We start from the raw sequence: 23,753 nt of genomic DNA, 5'->3' as shown, positions 1-23,753 counted from the left end.
CTCGTCCTTCCCCCTACCACCAAACGAGCATGTATGTGTTCATTTACTTTTTCTTTGAAGTTGTAATGCTCTGATATTTTTCGCATTGTGGCTACATATACACTGATGGACTTGCCTTCTTCTTTGTCCCTCATGTTGAACAAAAACTGTTCATGTATCTCGTTGGGAGCCTGATGTGTCTCTTCATCAGAGTACACAGTTCTTCAAACATTTTCTGCTCAGGCTTATTTTTGGCTAACCCCCTGAGTTAATGTTTGGCACGAATAACCAATAAAAAAAATATCACGCTTTTTACCTTCACTCAACACATCATTGGCAGCAAAAAAAACAAAAAAACTTTACCCTTTCAATATAGTGCAAATATTCCTCTTCCGCACTGTCCCATTCTTTAATTGTGCCTAGCAATGCCATTTTATCCATTCTCTGCTGACACGGCAACTTTTCTCTAGTTTGTTGAGTTGTAGGTTTTCACCATTTTTTTTTTATTGCTTTCATATTGTTCCTCCGCATTATTCGTGCTTCGTCACCAATTAATGTGTACTTGCTGTAACACTGAACATGAATAAAAACACACGAGACTGAATTAACATGGAGACAAAACAAGCAATGTTCAAGATCACACCAAAATGGCTGCTCCCACACTCTCCTTATTTACACTCAATATCGGAAAACAGTTATACCCTCTGGTTATAAAGAGCCATAATTAGTCTCATTAGAATTAGTGATGCAAGGGAAGTAACTCTGCCCAATCTATTACAGTACTAAAATAATAACGACAGATTTTTGTAACTATTATGTACTTTCAACCTCTGAGCAATGGTTATGACCAGTGAATGACGGTTGTTATGGGAGTCAGCATCCATCAGCGCATGCCAGCGGTATGAAGTGACCATAGGCCAATACTTGTCATGGCTGACAGTGGATGCCATAAACCGACAATGACAGTTGGAAAGGCAGCCAGTGCCCACAAGTAAACGCAAGTATGTGCAAGTTGGTTTTTGCTAGCTGCCATGACAGACAATGCCCAACAGTGAAACCAGATGATTTCATTGTGACCATGACCGCTATTTTCCAGCGCTGATAACTGTAGGTCAATTTGTTTTCAGGAGGAGGGGCATTTACTGAATCATTTATAGGTTTATCTCATACTTCTACTGGGCAACGTCGGTACACGGGTCATGCTAGTAGTAAATAATCGTAATTTATGCCGAGTTTGTAAATATTAAGTTAAATATATGGGACGAGTTTATGGAGACCACAGTCTCAAAGAAAAGTACTTTATTGGTTTTCTGGGCTAATCTAAATCTAGCCTAGAGATTTGTCTTTAGACATATCCCACAGGGAGCAAATAAACTATTTGGGAAAGAAAATCTGGAGAAAAATTACATGTTCCATAGAATAAGTGGAACGGAGTGAAGGATTAGGAGCATCCCTAGATGCAGTTTTAGAAGTTTATAGAGAATTTTGTTTTTGATTTTTGTAGAGAGCTTCTGATGAGTATTGAAGGGTTAGGGTCAGAGCAAGGTGAAGGTCATAATGCATTTGCAGAAATCACTGGTCATCTATCCTTTTGATTGATGACAAAACTTAGAAGAGACATAGTGTTATAATTAAGGAAATTAATTTAGTTTCAAATTTATTTGGTATAACTTATAATTTGTTAAGATATAGCAAGTATAACGAGATTAACCTGACGTGATTGAAAAAGCAGAATAGTAAATCAAATAGTAAGATGTAGATTTTGATTATTGATTTATTATTATTGATTTATTATTATTGATTTATTATTTTTATTCATTATTATTATTTTTTAATTTATTCATATTTTAACTCATTCATATTATCATCATTATTATTAAGTTATTATTTTATATTTTTTGAGCTACAGATGTAAGATTTAGACGTATTCAAAATAGCAAATTTTAAGGAGAAGCAAGTATTATTAGATTTAAGATTTTTCAAAAGTTTAGCTGAAGATTTTTGTTGTTAAATCTGTTAAAGGAATATATATGAGATGAGATACAAGTCTTAATAAGGAAAGGAGAAGTGCCGATATGTGTGAGTAGAACCATCTATAAGGGTAGAACATTACTTGTTTGATGTGAAGAGTGTTCAATTCTATGGTAAATCGACTCATAATTCAGATGAAGGGTGGTAATAGTTGATGGATTCACTGGGAGAGTTATTGCTTATTGCTTAAAAGGCTAGGAGGGCTAGAATCCGGGTTAGTTGAAATTTGTGTTGGATGTAGGTGAAAAAAGTTAGGAGAGATGGTGATAGTTAGAGTTTATAATACGATTTAGGTTATTGGAAGGGAGTTCAATAATAGTACAAGAGTAAATCACATCTTTATGTATGCAATCATTATTGAAGGGCATTAGTGGGAGATCTGGCAATTGCAGTTAGAAGAGTTATGAATTATCAGATTGCGCATGTTTAATTTTTCTATTTTTAAATTAATAATATTCTATGCTAAATTAGGCATAGTGGAGAAAGAAATTTTCACGGTGTTTTTATTCATAATAGAATTATATTTATGGGGTGTTTAAAATAATTTTTTAAGATTCTAAAACATTCTTTAGATATTGGTTCTAACATTATTTTTATAAAGACGATTAAATCCTAAATTAATTTTTCTTCTTAGTTTTCTAGATTTCTTAGTTTCCTTAGTATTTTTTATGCTGGTCAGAAGTTTATGGTGTAATTATTTATATTCATTATTTTTAGAGTCATTAATTCCGTTTTTAAAATTAGTTTTGTTTATTGCCATATTATGTGTTATGACTTAGTTGTATGAATTAAGTCCCTTATTTGTAAGCCAGAAAAGGTTATCAGGTCTATTTCTTATACATTGATTTCAATCCAAAAGGTTCACATGTGGCTTGGTCTCTGCTGCTCTGTTTCAAGTTGGCTGCTCACATGTGATATTTTGTTGTTCTCGCGTGAAGACAGGATAACCAAGTTAAAGCAGGGGAGGTAACTCTGCCTTTGCAGAAATGAGAGTTATTTCCATTTTACCATGTTATCGTCCTAACATGGGAAATAATTCCTGAATGTTCCTTAAGTTTATAAGAGTTACCAAGAGAATAGGAGATTCCTTGGTAATAACCTGAATTCAAAAGGGCATTATTACAAAAGTGAGAATTTTGTTTGAAGATTGAGAGAAAGTTTAGATAATCTATTGGAAACAGATGGAATGATAGATTTAATGATGGATTTAAGGTGGTTTGACAATTTATGGATGTAGAATAATGATAGATTTGGTTTATGATAGAAGCTAAGGAATCAGAATTTAAGTCAAGAGTGACATCGAGAAAATTAGAAATATTTTCTCATTGAATAAAGTAATAGATAGTGAATCCAAAGTCTTTGAAAAAAATTCAGGTTTCAGTTACGTTGCTATTGTATGTTCTAGTACCGAAAAGTGCATCATCTCTGTATAGGCCACCTTCCCAGTCTTTAAATGTAATTCTATGTTCATTTAAAAGGAATAAGACAATCAAGTTAGTAATCTAGTCTGAGTCAGAGGATCCCATGACAATATCAAAATTGTCTAGGGTCTCTTTTCTCGCACAGAGTTTGTTGTCAAAGGTGAGAAGTGATTTTCTGGCTAAAATTAGGTCTTTGTTAAGAAGGTTAGGACAAATAGATTGATAACAGTTATCAATATCGAATGTGATAAAGCTTAAACAAGATTTATGCTTAAGATTAGAAAACAAATTAATTACATTTTCTAATGATTGCCAGAGAGGAAAATGAATTTTCTTTTCCAAATTAGGAATAATTCTATCTAAATTTTTTTTTAATAATTTTTCCGAAGTCAGATTTGGATAATTTTTCCGAACTCTGGTTAGTCTAATAGATGAGTTTTCATAGAAGGTTTTTAAGGGAAAATCTAGGGTAGCTGGAGTTAAAATTTCAACATGATTAAATAAGTTCAGAGATTTCAGTAAAGATTTGGCCTCATTATTAATGCAATCAATGGAGTTGGGGAGCTATTTTATAGTTACAAAAATCGTCCAAAATACCTAATACCCACATTAATTTTTTTGTGTCTTCGGTCTCTTTCAGTTTGCAAATATCTTGGAAGAACACCACCCGTTCTCCAAAATCTATCCCTCGTTTTCTCGTTCTCTCACTTAGATCCAACTCCCATTTAAAGATTGACTGGATTGTTTTCTGTTAGATCAAACCAGAAAACAGTAGGTGGTTTAGAAAAGATGGAAAGGGTCTCACTAACCAACTTTTTTATTCTTGTTTTATCCCCACTCCTCATGTTAATTTTAATGAATTTTTGTACATAAATATATTTTGGAAAACATTAATCTATGCAGAATCTCGATGAGGTGTGTTAATGTTGAAATGTTGATTCACATAGGCTCTTCTTAGTGTTTATCTAATTTTATTTATAAAAGTTTTACTCACATATTGAGCATGTTTGAAAGATTATTGCTGTTTTTAGTTTATGTTATCAAAATTATTTGAACTTTAGGGAAACCCAATGTTGTCCAGAATTGAATGAGGATCAACAAAATATTCTACTCTCTCAAACTTTTATCATCAATATTAGTGAAATCGTCCATTTTTTAATCAAATCGATTGATTGCCTGCTCTTGTTAGAGACATGCACTCTGGATTTATGTATTTATGTATCGAGAAGAAACTTCACATGCCACCCTATAGTGACTTGGACCACAATACATTGTAGTCTACATTGCACTGTAGAGAATCCACTGTTGATTTTATAAAATATTTCAAATGCAAAAGTCAAGTATCATAGTTCAACTGTGCTCTAAACAGAAACATTAATTTCGAAGGACCCTTGTCTTATTAAAGAACCGATTGTTGAGTTTATGAAATTATTTTTACATAATTACTTGAATTAAAGTTAAACGTTCAAAAGTCAAGTATCATGGTTCAATTGTGCCCTAAAAAGAAACATTCATTTTGAACGTACCTCTGTTATATAAAAGAACCTACTGTTGATTTTAAATGGTGGGCCTTTCTACTTGTGCGGTGATAAAACTTCTCAAATATATTTTTCATGTTAGGTTGTGTAAAAAGTAATAACTTAGTCAAAATCGAACTTCCTTCTCTAATCAGATTTTTTCAATTATTGATTTTCAATACTTATCAGATGCATTCCGATACAAAATCTACATAAGAACACTCGCAGACACATCAAGTATCTTCGTGTGAAATTTTAAAAAATCGTCCCAGACATTTCCAAGTTCATAGGAAACTTCCTCTCTCTCTTTCTCTCTCTCACTTTCACACACACATACACATACACATAGAGTTCTTTATATATATATATCGTTAGTAAACAATTCCAATGCCACAAGTATATTTATATAAGATTCATATAATTTTATTGGTTGTATGGTTTGTCTTACACGTGTTTCGTTGAATTGACAAAACAACTTCTCAGAATCCCACATATATAAATATGAAAAATACAGTGTTAATTAAAAATAATAATAAAAAACGAAATAAAAAATAATTTTTATATAAAATGTAATTAAAATAATACACTAATATGTGTGGCTTTTATGATTTAAATTAACATATGTATATTAATATTACTCTAGCCATTGATTAATTCTTCCATTTGAGTATTAGTAGTAGTTGTAAATTTATAATGTTAATCGTTAATGTGGTATTAAATATATGGAAAAAATTCTGATAGGGATTTTAGTTTATAAACTAAATAAGTTACTTAATTCATACCAATGAGTAGGAAAATAATTATGGGTCTAAGGGACATAACTCTGAAAAATTAGATCTCTTGAATGTCTCTTGTTTGGCGCATGCGCATGACTGAATAAGATTAAAATTGGTTTATTTCATTTTAGTCATAGTTATTCAATTAATATTTTCAGGGTATCAGATTTTTATAACAGGAAAATAATAGATATTCTTGTACTTTTATTTTATTTAAGGATAATAATACATTACAATAAGTTCGTACGCCACATGATAATTTTTGCTTTAATTGGGATATACTATTTGTAAATCTAATATGATTAAACTTAGTTTTTTTATCATCAATATTTTAAGAATAAAATTACATATGGTTTATTGATTGAATTCTCGTCCCCCCTTTCTTTAAAAAATTAGATATGTAAAATTTTAGAAATATAGTTAGAATTAATAAAAAGATGGTAGCATAAACGCATTAATTTTTTCTTCGTGGCATCTGTGTGTTTTTTTTTTTTTTCTAAATAACCTATAATAAGTGAGTTTTTTTGTATTATGTTTTTTTACTCTTATGACTTTAAAAGAATATTTCTTTTTCCACCTTTGGTCTTTTTCAAAAAAAAAACAAAAACACAAACAAACAAACAAACAAGAAAAGTATACTTTTCTTTTGGATGTGTATGAGTCTGATGAGTTGCTAATCTATATCATTCAATGAAACACGTGTAAGACGTACCATAAACCAATAAAATAATATAAATGTTGTATAAATATACTTGTGCTATTAGAATTGTTTACTAACCATATATATATGCTTTGAAAGTGCAAATCCATTTTTATTAAGCTTAAATAAATGTGGCAATTTTTAAAAATAACTTCACTAATTATATACATTAATAGTATATATGGTTTTACTATCAAAATATACACACATAAATATATATGCATTGGATTAACAACACATACCCACAAATATTGAAAACTACTTGTTTCACATATGTCCGACAGAACAGCAATGTTTAGCAAAATGTAAAAATTCCATTCAAGCATGTTTGACATTTATGCTGACCTTTTTTGGAATGAAAGAAATGTCAAAAAAATAAGAAAAAAATTCGTTAATTCTGAAGCAGAAAAAGAATGAAAAAACATTTTAAATGGAAGAAGAAGAAGAAGAAGAAGAAGAAGAAGAAGAGCCACAGCACAACAACGTTGCTTCCATCATTAAACGTGATTAAAACAAGGACAGACCCATTCCTTAGTTACGTCCATTCAAGATACACACTTTGCTATGAAAATGCTATTTCACACATATAGACACTCTTATAGACACATCCTAAAAATGCTGGCTGACAACAACCGAAGCCCCTTATAAAGATACGTGGGTGCATTGAAGAATGATATTTCAAACACAAATGTGACAGATGGATGGAGAAAAAATCTTATTATAAGAATATGTTTCCACCAATCTAAAATACTCAGTGAAAATGCTTTTTTTAAATGTAACTGTGACAAACAGATTGAGCCTCTAATACAAATGCTTAGACGCATTTAAAAAAAAATATTCGTAAGATGCGTTCACACATAAAAAATGCTATTACAAACCTAAGCATAAGCGACCTATGGACCGACCACTGGGTCTATACAGTCTCTTATAGAGATGTGCAGGCACATGAAAATGCAGTTTCAAACTGAAGTGTGATTTTCTCTCTCTCTCTCTCTCTCTCTCTCTCTCTCTCTCTCTCTCTCTCTCACACACACATACACACACACACAAACAAACACACACACACACACACACACACACACACACACACACACACACACACACACACACACACACACACACACACACACACACACAGATAGATAGAAGATAGATATGACATCCGAAATTAAAAATGTCTTTAAAAATGCGGGTGATCGATCTAATCCAAGTAAATATTGTTAATCTTCTCTTTGTTATTAGCAAAGTTTTTGAGAGGTTGGTCAACAGCAGGCTTGTTCATTTTCTGGAAAGTCTGAGACTCTTTTGTGATGTATTGCTTTTGCGGTTTTTATTCAACTGTTGTAATTGAACAGATCTGTCGGTTTATGGATAATTTAAGAGTGGATAGGGTTATTGCACTTGACATTTCAAGGGCGTTCAAGGGAGTGTGGCATTTGGTCTTCTACATAAACTTTGAGGTTATGGTATTAGTGGTAAAGTTCTTGACATTTTTTAGTTCTTTTCTTTCTGATCGAAGCTTACAAGTAACTCTTGATAGCATATCCTTACTTTCTTTTCCTATCAATGCCTGTTTTCCTCAGGGCTCTGTTCTAAATCCAATGTGTACGCCTCTATTGTAAACAAACCTCTATCATTGTAAAAATTATCCCTAAATGAAATTAAAAAAACAAGAATATTCATTTCTTTCCTTTAAAAAAAATTCTTATGCCCTAAAAAATATTAATCGAATATTCTATTATTTAACTGACTACTACTAAAATATAATAAACCTTATGTTAGGTAAAAGCTTGTGGTGCTCGTTATAATTCTAATTTTCTTTAGCTATGCATCAAACAAGAGACATCTTTCGGGTTATGTCCCTTAGATCGATAATTATTTTCTTATGCATTGGTATGATTTAATTAACTTATTTAATTTATAAACTAAAATCCCTATTTTTTTTTTTTTTAAATATATTTAGTATCACATTGATGATTCCATTAATTTATAAATTTACAACTAATACCAATACCCAAATGGAAGAATTAATTATTTAATTTGATATGAAAAAATATCATTACATCTCCGAACTTTAGTCCTATCGCACTTTAGAGCAAATTCCTGGTTATAATATTAATATTCATATATTAATTTAAATAATTAAAGCCACCCATATTAACGTGGTATTTTAATTAAGATTTATACAAAAATTATTATTTTTTTAATTAATTTATTTTATTTCAATTACTTTATTAATTTTTTATTGTTGCTTAATATATCATTTATTCAACTAAAAAAAACCTAATAGAATTTCTTCTGGATAATTCCAAAAAATCTTAAATTTCAAGAGAACAAAAAAAAACCAAACAAACAAAAAAAAACTATTAAAACCTAGGTTTTGTTGAATGGTGTGTGTGTGTTTGTGTTTTTTTTTTTTTTTTTTTGGAGATGACAAACTTTAAATTAAAATAAATCACAGAAAAATATTTCTATTATACAAATATGAGGTTTAATCCAAAGATTAATTTTTGGCATTAAATACAATTTTAGTTAAAATACAGTTTAAAAACGCCACTGCCAGTATCGCCAGGAAAACCATTCTTTCCTCCCTGGGGAACGGCGGCTCCATGTTGTACACAAAACAACCTTCGTCAAGATCGAGCGGACACTCGGCATCGATGTGAGCCGCCACCTCTCCGACGTACTCCAATAAGGGCTGTATCCGGCTGCAACTAAAAAATGCGTGCCCGATCGTTTCGGGCTCGTGTTCGTCACAGCACGGACAGAAGCGCTTCGTATGTTCTTTATACCGGTAGAGTTCGTCGAAAAGGGGCAGCGCGTTTCGGACCAGTCGCCAAGTAAGGGAGAATTCTGAGTTGTTCAGAATCTCCCATCCCGGCGCCCAACTCCAATGAGAACGGACAACCTCCATCGACCATCCCATCTGCCTACAAAGTGGATCCTTCGCGGTCCCCTCCACCAACTCCCGATATAGTTTCTTTCTCGGCTGATCGAGGACACTGATCCCCGGCAAAGCTCTAAGAGTGGTCCGGCATTCGGAGAAGAAGACTCCCCCCTTGGTCTGCAACGACCTTCTACCGAGGGGTTTGGTTGGAGATTGGGAAACGAGTTCTCAACCACAGGGACCCAAGGAGCGTCTTCTTCAAGCGAACGACCCAGGAAAGCCAATCTCTCGGCGTTTCTATGACACAAGAGACTGGGCTGACCCAGGCCTCCCTCGCTCGGACTCTGGACACAGACCTCTCTGCAGACATAATGCTTACCCTCGTTCCACAATAGTGAATCGAGGCACCCTTGTAAGCGGGTTAGTCGTTCTGCAGGGAGAGGAAGTACAGACAAAGAACAAACGTTACTTAGCTCTCTTGAGACAACTGGCTTTCGGCCTGTTTTATTTAGTGCTCGGCCCCGGGCCTGGCATTATCTAATGCCAGGCCCTCATTTGGGGTCCCCAGGCCCTCATTTGGGGTCCAAACTGGCTTTCGGCCTGTGGGTATTTATTTGCTCCCCCACCGAGCAAATTAGGCACAAGGCCAATTTTTATTGTGAGGAGTCAAGGGAGGGGGAAGGGAAAAAGGGGACCAGCTCCCGATAGGAGGGAAATGGGAGCTGGTTAAAGGTCAAACATGTGGGGTTGCCCACACATCTGGTCTTTGCTAGTCATAGCTAGTCATAGCTTGCAGTATCTGCCGGAACAGATACTACACTTTGATCATGTCACCCGGGCCCCGGAGGGCGCGCGGGCAAGTGGCTTTCAGCCTGTGGTATTTATTTGCTCCCCCACCGAGCAAATTAGGCACAAGGCCAATTTTTAATGTGAGGAGTCAAGGGAGGGGGAAGGGAAAATGGGGACCAGCTCCCGAGAGGAGGCAAATGGGAGCTGGTTAAGGGTCAAGCATGTGGGGTTGCCCCCACATCTGGTCTTTGCTAGTCATAGCTAGTCCTAGCTAGTCATAGCTTGCAGTATCTGTCGGAACAGATACTACACTTTGATCTTGTCACCCGGGCCCCGGAGGGCGTGCGGGCAAGTGGCTTTCAGCCTGTGGGTATTTATTTGCTCCCCCACCGAGCAAATTAGGCACAAGGCCAATTTTTATTGTGAGGAGTCAAGGGAGGGGGAAGGGAAAAAAGGGGACCAGCTCCCGAGAGGAGGGAAATGGGAGCTGGTTAAAGGTCAAGCATGTGGGGTTGCCCCCACATCTGGTCTTTGCTAGTCATAGCTAGTCATAGCTTGCAACATCTGCCGGAACAGATACTACACTTTGATCTTGTCCCCCGTGCCGCCGAAGCGGGGGGGGGGCTTTCAGCCTGTGATAAGAGTCGAGTTTCGCTTTTTTTTTATACCGAAAACCGAATGTAATGCGTGCCGATGCGGGAAATGTGGAATAATTAACGTTTGAAAGTCAATAAAATTAAATAGACTGGTGAACTCTGAGATATTACAATTTATAGATGATATAAAAAGTTTTAAGAAGTTGTGAACCGAGCAAACGCTTCTCTGAAAGAAGCCTTTTGTGGACATCAAGGGAAAGCGTACATACATACATACATAATACATTTTCGCTTTTATATATATAGATGATTTTATCTGTTCATATTTGACTTTTAATTGAAATATTCTAGTGTTCACGTCAATTTAAAAAAATAACTTCAAATTGAGGAGGTAAAAAGAAAGTCCGCAGCAACAAATTCGCTGAAAACCAGCTTAAATTATCACCCCTAAATCAGTTTAAAATATCCACCAATAGGCAACAAAGCATCTCTAATCGTAATTGTTGTTGTTCCAGGTTATACAATGTAACAGTTAGTCCATATGCCACAAATTTCTCTTAGTGATTGTCAGGAGTTTATTAATCTCCATCTTTCTGGTTTATCCAATCGAGAAATCGGCTGTAGATTGAAATGTGATGAGAAAACGGTACGAAAGACTGTGCAAAAGCACCAAAATACCGGCAGTGTTCGTGATGTCCCTAAATCTAGTCATACTAGAGTTACTTCTAACAGGGAAGACAATGCTATCAAGATTCGCAGCCTAAGAAACAGATTTGAAATAGCTCTCTAAATCCAACAACAGTGCAATCTTGTTAAAAAGTGCTCTCTTTCTACTGTCAAGAACAGAAAGGAATTTAATTTGCGAGGATATGTTGCAAGACGCAAGCCAATGATTTCTGTAAAGAACAAAAAGCGCCGTCTGGACTTTGTCAGATGCAATGAAGATCATGACTCTTCATATTAGTCAAAAGTGCTTTTTAACGATGAAAGCAAGTTCAATAGGCTAGGCAGTGATGGTAGGCAGTACGTATGTTGGAGAAAAGACTAAGAATTTAATCCTAGGTGCTCAGTTTCAATGCTGCAGGTTCAGTTTTGGTGTGGGGCATTATTAGTACCAATGGTCCAGGGCCTATAGTTTGCTTTTAAGGTCAAATTAATTCGACCAAGTACATTAATATGTTAACTGAGCATTTTCTACTCTACTTTGGTCGGAATTTGGATGATAATCCCATCTTCATGCAGGGTAATGCTCCCATTCACACAGCTGGCAATGTCAAGAGGTTCCTGGAAGAGCATGATATTCCATGTTTGGATTGACCTGCACAATCCTATCGAAAACGTATGGCATTACATCTAGCAACAGCTATGCAATGATAACATTTCAAATTTGGAAGAACTTTGGACAAAAATTAAAGAAAAGTGGGATGCCCTTTCCCTGGAGCATTGCTGCAGTCTAATTCAAGGAGTTCTCAAAAGATAGCAGGCTGTCAAATTGCAGAAGGGCTATGCTACTAAATATTAACTAGTTCATTGTGTTCCTGTTGTATTTGTGTTGCATTAATGTCCTAAAGTTACATTTAAATAACAATTTTCCATTGTGCGGACTTTCTTTTTGCCTCCTCAATTTGAAGTTATTTTTTTAAATTGACGTGAACACTAGAATATTTCAATTAAAAGTCAAATATGAACAGGTAAAATTATAGAAGAATAAAAGGCGAATCAAATGAGGTATAGTTTATTTAAACAGTTACATTAAATTTAGCTTAAATTTGTAGTTTTTGAAAAAATTAAAAGTGCAAACTTTTTTTTTGACGCTTGTGTATATATATTAGGGTTGTTCCCAAAATTAAGTCTCCATTTATTTTTTAAAACACAAAAAGTTGAAGACCGATCTTTTATTGTGTTCCAGAATTTATTTTTCTTCATATGTACCGCTATTCTCCATACATTTTTGATGTATCTCTGCTTCTGATGCACGTCCATGGCAGGGGTTGCTGTCCTAGAATCTCACATGGTCGATATATACAACAGAGAGATGAAAATTTTTTGTCATAAATGCATAAGTTCAGTCATCATAACAATGGAATCTGCAATCCCCTCTGATTCATTCTGGCAAAATAAAAATAGGAGACCCCCCCCCCCGGCAATAAGCAGTAATAAGCAGTAAGATTACATATTTCAAACAAGAATAGATTTAAGAATCTTAAAATTCATATTAAGATTCTTTGCAAAAGCCCATGGCGTAATGGATATAAGTACTTAGTAATAATCAGTTTTAAGTGACAATACAAATGAAAGAATACAACTACAAATTATTTAAGACTCGGTTATGACTAATGGTGTGAGAGCAAGCTAACTGAGGGATTAAATAAAGGGTTTTGTTGAAAATACAAATTCCCAAGTTCAACATACAAGCTGCACCTGAAGAAGATTGGAAGTTACATCAGCTTAAATATGTGAATAGCATCCAAGATGAGAACAATAGTCTGAATAATCCAGATGTTACAAATTATCAATCGTCATCTAAAAAATTACAAATTATCAATCCTCATCTAAAAAATTCAGAAACAACATCGAATTGGTTTTGTTTTTATCAAATTATGTTTTTGGCAATCTCTAACAATTGCATTTCCAAAATTAAGATGGCAGAAATGGATACAGTTGATGCAAATACGGAATGGAAATCACTAAGCATGAAACGAAATATGAAACCATATAAAAATATTTTATTTAAAAAAATTATATATAAGAATAATGAAAAAACATTAAAATAGTTTTTTATTGAGATATTGAATTTTCATCTTGTTTTTTATTACATATACAAAGGGATATGCTATAGACTACAATTCTAAATAAAAAATCATTTGGATTTTCTAGTAACAGAGTAAAAAATAATGCGTTAGATAAATAATAATCAATTGTTTTGTTGTGGCAGACGTGATGAGCTAGAACTTGGATTGATTGATGGAAATAGTCTTGACTTACCTTATGGCCACCATAAAAAGTCTTGATATTTTGCTGATTAATTTGTGTTATGTATTTCATCATGCAGCTGTTTTTTTTTCTTTTAAATCTCATGTGTTGAACGTTTTTGGTTTCATCGTGATGTTACATTATGCCTGCGTTGTTGTCACTATCCTTATTGTGTGTTATATAACAAGTTTCATTAAAAGAGAGTCTTAGAGAGAGAGAGAGAGAGAGAGAGAGAGAGATGTTGTTGTAAGAGTTCTAGAGAGGGATGTTGTGAGAGAGAAATTGTTCGTTCCGTGTTCGTGTTATGAAGAATGTTGTTGTTTCTGTTATGAAGCGATTCATATATTAAAATTCATTACTTAGAAGTATTGATATGTGAAACTCTTAGAGTGAGGAGATAGTGCTCAGACAGTCTTAGTGTAGATATGAGATGTAGATTCACATTGTGGATATGAGATGTGTATGTCACGATATTTTATAACACAGACATATAGACATAATAACAATTCAATTTACCTTTTTGTAAGAATCACAAACACAAAGACGAGCTTTATCAAAACACATGATGGGTTTATTTCTTCACGACCGGCCGTGGTTTTCTCATCAAGAATTCAAAGCTTCACATTGTAAGTTTCAAAATGTGATCATCTCGCTTCTAGACGATTGAAACCCATGTCTGGACCCAGACTATCGCCTGACTCTGACTCCCTCTGAGTTTTTTACTAACTAACTCTCACTTCCTATATTGAGACATCCATGCATGTCCGGCCACGTGAGCAAAATTCACGTGTCACCAACATGCGTATCTTTGCACATTTCCGACATTATGATTTCCTAATAACCTATTTTTTCTTTGATATTTTTACAAAGGAATTCAACCTACATATCTAATTTATTTAACCATATTTTATTATCCACATTCTTTCTAACAATTGAATAGTTTATTTATTATTTATTTCATCAGAATTAACAATTTACTGGACATTCCATTTAAACCTATTGTTCTTTAAAACTTATATCCAAGGTTCGATTTCTGCTTTCTCTCATTTTATTTTCATTTTAAGTAATCTCTCTATTTTTATACTTACATGAAAAGGGGACAGCCCTTATCATGTAACATTGTGAATCTACACCTTTTTCATTTATTGATAAAACTGACGCTAATACTGTTTATAAAATGTTTGTTGAAAAGAAAAAATAAGTAAACTTGTGTGTGTGTGTGTGTGTGTGTGTGTGTGTGTGTGTGTGTGTGTGTGTGTGTGTGTGTGTGTGTGCTCCTTTCACTATATTAGTAGCTTGACGCTTGCTGTCCCCATTTTGGTGACAGCATGCAAAGAAGTCTTTGCCAGCTAAGAGAAAGAAAGGGTTTCGCCTGGAAATCACATCGTTTGCATAACTTCTGCCTAATGCTTCCCTTCTGACCTTAAACTTTTTCACTAAAAATACAACAATTATCTCATATAGATCATATTAGAATGAATTGATGACATAGAATGTTTGGTATATTCATTTATTAACTCACTTTTGCAAACAATCACCGACTGGTTAATTGCATTATATGTTTCTTCCTTCTTTTTGTTTAAACGTCACGAGCGGAAATTCAGAATATGATTACACCTTTCTTTTAACCATTAATGAAAATAAATGTCTTTGGAACGCTGATGTTTTTAAAGTTAATTTCTCTTCAACAGTTTGCATTTTGGAGATGGAACTCTGTCGAGATAAGTCGCTGCTATATTAATTTTAATTTTTATCTTTTTAGATTCAAATGTTAATAACTAGATTTTATTTCAGTATTTAATTTATATTTTTATTTTCTGATTGTTTTATTTAAAAGTAGCCTTTCTCATCCATAAATGTTTATTTTAACTACCTAGTTGATTGCATAAATAGATTAGGCAATTGTATTCATTTTCAGTTCGTGAGAGGGGAATCTATCACCATACTTTCCCTTAAACACATCAATTGGACTTTTATTAAGTACAATACTTAATACATCTTTTTTTTTTGGAGAGTAGAGAATGCATTGTGGATGCGTTATCGGCAGCTCCCATTACTCTTGTTTCTCTTTATTTGTCCCTTCTTAGTGACACTCAATATGGTTTCCGTTCTGCTAGATCTACAGCAGATGTGCTTACAGTTATATCTCATAGGATTAGCGAATCTCTCAACGGAGGCAACCTTTCTAGGGCAATTGCTCTTGACATATCAAAGGCCTTTGATAGGGTATGGCATAAAGATTTACTTCATAAGATCTGTAGCTATGGTATTGCTGGAAATGCCTTCTCAATTATTAAATCATTTCTCTCTGATAGGTTCATAAGAGTAGTAGTTGATGGGCAAAAATCAGAAGCTCACAGTATAAATGCTGGAGTCCCTCAGGGGTCCATTCTGGGCCCAACTCTTTTCCTGATCTACATTAATGATCTTCCAAATCACATCCTTACATCATTCGTAGACATTTTTGCTGACGACACTACCATCTATGGTAGCACATCTAAGACAGTAAATGACCAAGTTCTCTCCAATTCTCTCTCCTCTGATCTTGAACACTTGGTACAATGGGGAAAGGAATGGCTGGTTACTTTTAATGCATCTAAAACCAAGCTTCTATCTTTACATCATCAATGTTCTGATCCCCATCTGGCATCAATTGAAATGAATGGCTCTCGTCTTGGGGAGGCTTCATGTTTTGACAAGCTTCTGGGCTTGACCATTACTCCTGATCTGAGATGGAACACATATATCAAATCTGTTGCCAAGGCCGCTGGAAAAATGATGGCATCCTTCTATCGATTCTGTAGATATCTTACTGCTGATGCAATTCTCTATCTATATAAGAGCCAAGTATGTCCAAAGATGGAGTACTGTTGCCACATCTGGGCAGGAGCTGCTAGAGAGGACTTGTCCTGCCTTGATAGAGTTCAAAATAGACTTTGTAGCCTTATAGGAGATGTCCTTTTCTCTTCCCTGCAACCTCTATCTCACAGAAGAGATCTTGCGAGTTTGTCTCTACTTTATCGTTATTTTCATGGCAAGTGCTCGACTGACCTTCAATCTATGGTCCCTCCCTCGGCAAACTTTCACAAGAAACACTCGTCTAGCTGTAAACACTATCAATAATTTCCCCACTCTTTATCTGTGCCTAAACCTAAACATAGGTTCCATGAACAAAGCTTCTTTCTTAGAACTGCACGCCTGTGGAACTCTCTTCCGTTTGCCTGCTTTCCAGCTTACTACAATTTGATTGTCTTCAAGTCCAACGTAAACAAGTTCTTGATGAGCCGTTCCACTTAAGTTAACAAAATTACCGAATTTCCATTACTAACGATTACTACATTATCCAATTTCTACTGTACACTCTTAACCCTTATCCTCGAGTGGTCTCTGAGCCTTGATAAGTGGTGATTCTTATGTAAAAAAAAAGTCAGCTCTGTTTCCTAATCTCCTCAAAATTCGCTTAACTTAAGGCTTGTGTGTTGTTTTTCTACCTCATTCACTGTTTGCCTTTCCTTCGCCATCCACTTTCCCATAAAATTTATTTTTATTATGTATTAGTCTTAGTTGGATGGTCATGAGGAAAAACATACTAAATGTTTGTTATCAATTCAATATTTGAAATTATTCTTTAGTTATGGTGTGATATATTTGACCAATTATGGCTAAGTACTTCTCACACCCCCTCCTCTCTCTAACTTTATACTTTGGATAATGCCTAAATTATTTATTTTATTCAATTTTGGTTATTTGTAGACCCCAGAGACCTTCGCCTCATGCTTGAAAACAAAATTGTCATTTATCAAGGTCCTGTGACAGTCTTTCAACTGTCAGGAGCGGCATGCACATTTCAACCTTTATCTGATTGGCACATCTCTTTGATGATCGTCATTTTGATATTTCTTTAATGAAGTCTTCTGGATATGATTCCTTTACATAGTTGAAGTCTGGTAGCCGGAAACATGTTTAAACCACATTAATCTTTTATTTTTTCGAATAATACAGTTGATGGATCTGTTAATATTAAGCCTCTTTCCAATATTTGCATTTTGATATCTTCCTCGCAAAGTTACTCCAAGAATAGTTCTTAAACATTTCATTTTAAATACATTTAGATTTCTCTACCAATACAGTTCATAATTTGAGGACATGCATTGCATAGAATGATATGATAATCTCAGACGAATATTAAATCTGAACAGCACAGGGGTATGGTCATGTTAAAAGAATGGATGAGAGTTCTCAGGTTAGTAGTAGGATTGTAAATGTAGAACAGTTGAGGTAGCAGGGTGAGTTGGTAGGGGAAGGCCAAAGAAAACATGAAAGGAAGTGATAAGAATTTCAGAGAAATACAGATAAGTAAAATCCTGTCGAGAGATAGATTAATTTGTAAGCCAATTTCTACAAACCAACCCACAGATAAAACGAACGTTAAACAGATGATGATGATGATGATGATGATGATGATGACCTGGTGATTTTCTTAGTACATTTAACAGAAATCCATTTTTTTTTTCTACAGAGAACAGCAAAAGAATTATTCACGACAACTGCAAGAGATGCAAGAACGTTTAAAGCAAAGGCCACTTTTATTTGAGCAAGTAGAGAAAGTAAGTAAGAGATATTTTTTCAGTATAATGGCATAACAAGCAAGCATTGCCACTTCCGGCTAAGAATGTCTTCAGCAGTCAGAGGTGATGTGTGAAAATTAATCCCCATGATATTTAATTCTCACTTTTATTCATTTTTCCTTTTGTTTATTAAACTGTTAGTACAGAATATTTAACAAAGTCCTCTCCTCATGTTAAGAATGGCTTCCTAAATAATAACGTTATTTTTTAAAAAGCCATTCATTAATTCTTCGTTAAAAATATTTCCTTTGAGTATTTGTAAAAAAGAAAACATTCCAATTATAATAATTTTATATGAAAAATAAAACAAAAAATTAAAATAAATCACTTTTCACAATTTCTTATGCGTTGACCTAAATTTTTATGTGTATAAAAATTTACAGGGAACTGATTTTCACGATTCAATGCTAATTGTTGAACACATTCTTGGCTGAGAAATCTCGGTCGTTATGTTATTATACCTTCTGCTAATTTATTTGAATTTAATAAATTCAGCAGTAACAGTCAATTTGTTATCACCAAACAACAAATGAACATGTTCAAAGTTTTATTTTTAAAAAGAAATTCTGCATGAGTTAAGTACAAGAAAAGAATATGTTTGCAAAAAAATCCTGTAAATATAAAACGAATAAATTGAGTTCATTTTCATTAAATTATTTAAAATTGTAAAAATACCAATAAAAATTTTATTTGTTTGATGTTTAAACCGTTTTTAAATATATTCGTTATTGTGATATTCTTTTTATTATTATTTATTTAATTTTTTTATGAAACGATGAAAATCTATTTTTTTTAAAATAAATTTTGTTTCTAACTGACAATTGCCCTTGAAAAAAATCAAAGGAAAAATTGAATGGTGTTTTTAGTTTCTGCGAAAAATGTAATCCTGATTGAAACTTATTTGCATATTCCAACTTTAACACATCGATTTCTATGACACAAAAACAAACATTGATATAGAGAAAAAGAAAAAAGATTGTAGATCTTTCTTGATTTTTGTATTATAAGAAAAAAAAGGGATGTGATTTGCAAGCTTGTGTCAAAGTTAGGCAAAGAAAACGAATGGATTTTAGCAAATGCCTGTAGCGAATGTAAAGATTTGTCAATTGTGAAACTACTTTAGAATAATAAAAGTGCTCAGCTTATGTCTGACAGCTGATCATTAGCTATGAACAGTTTTGAGTTTCTTATCACGTTTGTGACAACGATTCTTTTTCAATTTTACAATATTTCTAGGATGTCAAATAAAAGTTTCAGGTTAACATTCCGTAAAGTTTTTCAACTATGACAAAAGCCACACTAAAAAGGCTTGACAGTGAAGCAGAGAAAACTCTGTAAATATAACAATCATGATGAGGATAATAGATCAAAACATGTAAAATATTTTTCTACTGATTTTACACCAAAACACCTTTTTGATGAAGAGACCTTAAGGGTTAGGGTTAGGGTTCTCCCTCTTTTTTCACATCTCGAAAAAACATTCTAACGTGGAAGATATTTTTATCTATACGATCTTTTTATTGTTAAATTAAGTAAATGAAAAGAATACATTAGCTTGTATGATTATAAATGAGAAATTTATTCAAAATAAGAGAAAAAGGTCAGCATAAAGATTTGTTTATAATATATTAATATTTTTAATAAATAATTACTCCTCTTTTTCCTTTGAATATTAGAATGTGAATTTCTGACCTGAGAACTTTAAATTAACAATAGAATTACTTCATTTTTTCTTTATTTAGATAAACAAATGTTAAATTCAATAACATTTTGAAATGATCGTTTTGATTAGTAGAAAATATTTAGGATTCTTCTCCAATATTTTCAATAAATTTGAGTGCTATTTGGATTCATTTCTCCGAATATAATGCTTGTGGGGACTCATCCATGCACAAGAGATGAACTCTTCCAAACTGTATAAACAGACAGAGAGGTGCCGACTCTTGATGTGGCCTGTCTACTTTTGTGATACGCCATCTTGAAGTTACGTGCTACGATTGTTGATCTCTGTATATTCTGTTTTGTTTTAATACAAATTACATTTCTAACCTATATCTGTGTCCGTGTTTTCCTTTGTGACGTTTCTAGGCCACAACAACTTTGTGATGAGGCACTCAAATTCACAAAATGGATACTCACAATAATTTGTCAATGAGGAACTTGAATTCACAAAAAAAGAGGCAATAAATTGATGAATAACTCAAATTTAAAAGGACCACCAGCACTGATGACAATATGAAATTAAGCCTCCTTAGAGGCTCCATCTCTGGATTTTCTGTTGGGGTTTATTCCCTTAGTATTTTCCCTTATGGATTAATCTCATAAGGTAGCAGAGGTTTGGAATTTGAGTTGCTTTCTCCTAGGTGAACTACCATTCAAAATTAACAAGCACTACCTGGCCAAAGTGACTGGTTTTAAGGTGCCACTGGACCGCCTTTGCCCCTTATCTCAGTTAGTAGAAACAGTTTCGCCAGGCTTAGTAACTAAACCACACAAGAAGGACAGGAGCTGATCTGGATTGTCAGAAGCTATTTAGGATGCACATCGTGAGACATTTTTCAGAAAGAGAAAGCTTATCCCCACTACCACCCTCGGTTGTGAATTTAAATTCCTACTACTGCTGTTAAGTATGTGCCCGAAATTCCTGACACATTCAACATGTCAGATTTTAAAAGTCAAACCCAAATAGCATTTAAAATGACAAATCAAACATTGTTTCTGACTAACCACTTTTAATTTGTTATTGAAGTACTTTGTCATGGCAATCTAATAACATACTTAGTTACAATTTTTTTATCAAATTATTTAGTTTGGTTCAAATGACTACTAATATGAAACAAAATAAAAATCAACAAGGTGAGGCCTCTCTATGCCATATTAATGGGAGCCGCTACAACTTTTCTTTCTTCAAAGAAAATTTTTCTTCTTTACCTATTCTCTCTTTCAAGGCCTCTTCCACAAATCTTCCAACCTCAGCATGGCAAGTTGCAAAACACAACATAAGCATAAACCCCAAACCTCCCAAACAGACTTTAAATTGTCTTATGTTTCCAAAAAGAATTTACTCACTACACCACATTTATTTTTGCCCCGTATTGTCCCCCAAAAGACAGGTTGTCTATTTTGAGAGTATTTCTCAGAAAACTAATTATATCATGTCTACTCATTTTCTACCAACATTTAAATCTGTGGAGATTTAATGTTCACACTGTTGAAACAAAACCGATGATAAAGAGAGGTTTTGTCATGATTTCTCTCTTGCATAACACAGCCTAACACAGGCTTAGATCTTTCATATAAGAAATTTCTCTGCATTGAATGGAATGCATCCTATATCGTATCCAATTTAATAGAGCGTTTCATACCCTCCAAGAAGTTCCAGCAGCCAGCCATGATACACCCCCAAATGTGCTGCCACCATTACTAATAGAAACCACTTTTTCAATTGCTTTCAATGAAAAAGATGTTCTGAAATCTAAGCCGCCTTTAGGATTGCCAACAACCACTGCAAAAGGATTATAAAAACTTGAGCAAATCATATGCCCAATCCATTAAATCTAGAGTAGCTGAGTAGAAGTTTGGTTCCTAAGAGTTTTGGTGAATAACAAGCAGGGAACTGTAAAGATGCGTGAACTCTATTTCAACCATCATCATGGCGATTTCCTCAATATCCGATAAAGACAAACTTTTTGCAGAGAAATTTGCATCAAATTTCACCCTTTGCAATCAGGGTAGCTTATCTCTTGATTTTTCCTCTATCACTGAAAATACTCTGAGTGACATCCCGATATCTGCCGAGATGTTGACAAAACTTATCAAGAACTTCAATACCAACAAAGCGATCTTGATAAAATTCAAATCATTGTGCTTAAAAAGCTGTTCAATCATTGCTTAAAGGAGAAATAGGTCCTAGCACCTTCGAAAACTTTGTCAAACTACTCAATATTTAATAATTCTGGAAGTCTTCTGCATCTCAATACAGACCAATAAGTCTTCAATGTGTCATGACTAAGTTGCTTGAAGTTGTGATAAATCAGGAAGCTGTCGATCACCTAAGTAAAAACAGCTTATTCAGTGGTAAGCAATATGGATTTCATCCTGCAAGATCCACAGCTGATGTGTTGACTGTAATATCACACATGATCAGTGAATTTATTGATAGGGTCTTCATTTCTAGAGCAAAACCTGTTGATAGGGGTTTTGCATAATGCTTTACTTCACAAGATTTCTAGCTATAGAATATCTGGAAATGTCCACTCAACCATCTAATCCTCTGTCTATGATAAGTTCATAAAAATAATAGTTGATGGATAAAAGTCTGAAGCCAATAGTATCAATGCTGGCGTGCGGTAGATAGACATGTAAATACAAGAGTGATAAAATGCATGAGGTAGTGAGGACAGAGACTTTTAAAAAGCATGTGTGTGCAACAAGACTTAGGAAATATGATGAAATGCATTGCTTTGGAGGAACCATAAATAAATGTATTTCATTTGCACTTAAAAAATGCTGAGTCAGATTTTTTTTCTTTTTGTTTGTTCCTGCAACGTTACATTTAAACCACCGCCATTTTGTAATGTTGGCTTCAACATCTATCGTCAATTTAAAACAACATAATCCGCAAAGGAATATATATTTTTAATTTAACTGTGCTTTTAATGTTTTAAATTTATTAATTTAAGAAAAACTTTTATTTTATCTAAAAATGAAAACTTTGTTCACTTAATAGAAATAATTTGAAATGATAAAAATTTTCTTTTGATAAACAAGATACGTCTATTCAAAAAATGCATTTAACGATGAAAATGTCATTTTAAATTCAAGTGTGACAAACTGACAAACTGATATGGTGTCTCATAGAGATACGTTAATCTATCTAAAAATGCCATGGAAATTTTATAAAGTGTGACAGAACAGGCGAAAAGTTATTTCAAGCGTAAGCATGATAAACAACTGCACTCGAAGTTATCAATGTTGAGTACAGAACATTTTCAAATGAAAAAATGAAAAAAAGTTTATCTGCAATTCATGTTTGTTGACAACTCAAGATAATGCAAAATGTTCCTTAAAGAATGAGAATTCAAAAAGTCCCAGAAATGTCTCAGGGAAAGCATTGTCTAACGTGTTAGAAGAAATTGAGTAAATGTGTTTATTTTGGTTGTCACTTTGTGCATTTACATGTGTGTGAATGTGGTAGGTATGTAGCTTTGTGTATATGTGTATTAGTGTGTTTGTATTCGTGTGTTTGTATTAGTGTTTGTATTAGTGTGTTTGTATTAGTGTTTGTATTAGTGTTTGTATTAGTGTGTTTGTATTAGTGTGTTTGTATTAGTGTGCCATTGTTTTGTTAGTGAGAAAGTGTATGCAGCTGTAAACTGGTGTGCTTTGCCGAGCATTGTTTTTAGAGGTCTGTCAAATTCTCTCATTGTGTTTGTCAAGAATCTTTGGCCAAGGGT

At 33.8% G+C, this 23,753-nt stretch overlaps 1 protein-coding gene across 1 annotated transcript in view; it reads left to right on the top strand.

The window, feature by feature from the left end:
• LOC145256400 (protein FAM161B-like) overlaps window positions 1–23,753 on the top strand; it is a 70,033-nt gene that overhangs the window by 29,304 nt on the left and 16,976 nt on the right. Inside the window, exon 4 of the mRNA XM_080115262.1 lies at window positions 18,189–18,276. Within this exon, the coding sequence (XP_079971388.1) occupies window positions 18,189–18,276 (88 nt within the window). The remainder of the gene's footprint in view (window positions 1–18,188; window positions 18,277–23,753) is intronic.

Source organism: Euprymna scolopes, chromosome 32 (genome assembly GCF_053919585.1).
Source record: "Euprymna scolopes isolate OS-2025 chromosome 32, ASM5391958v1, whole genome shotgun sequence".
Classification (NCBI taxonomy): Eukaryota; Metazoa; Mollusca; class Cephalopoda; order Sepiida; family Sepiolidae; genus Euprymna; species Euprymna scolopes.
This window is presented reverse-complemented; position numbering and strand designations above follow the sequence as displayed.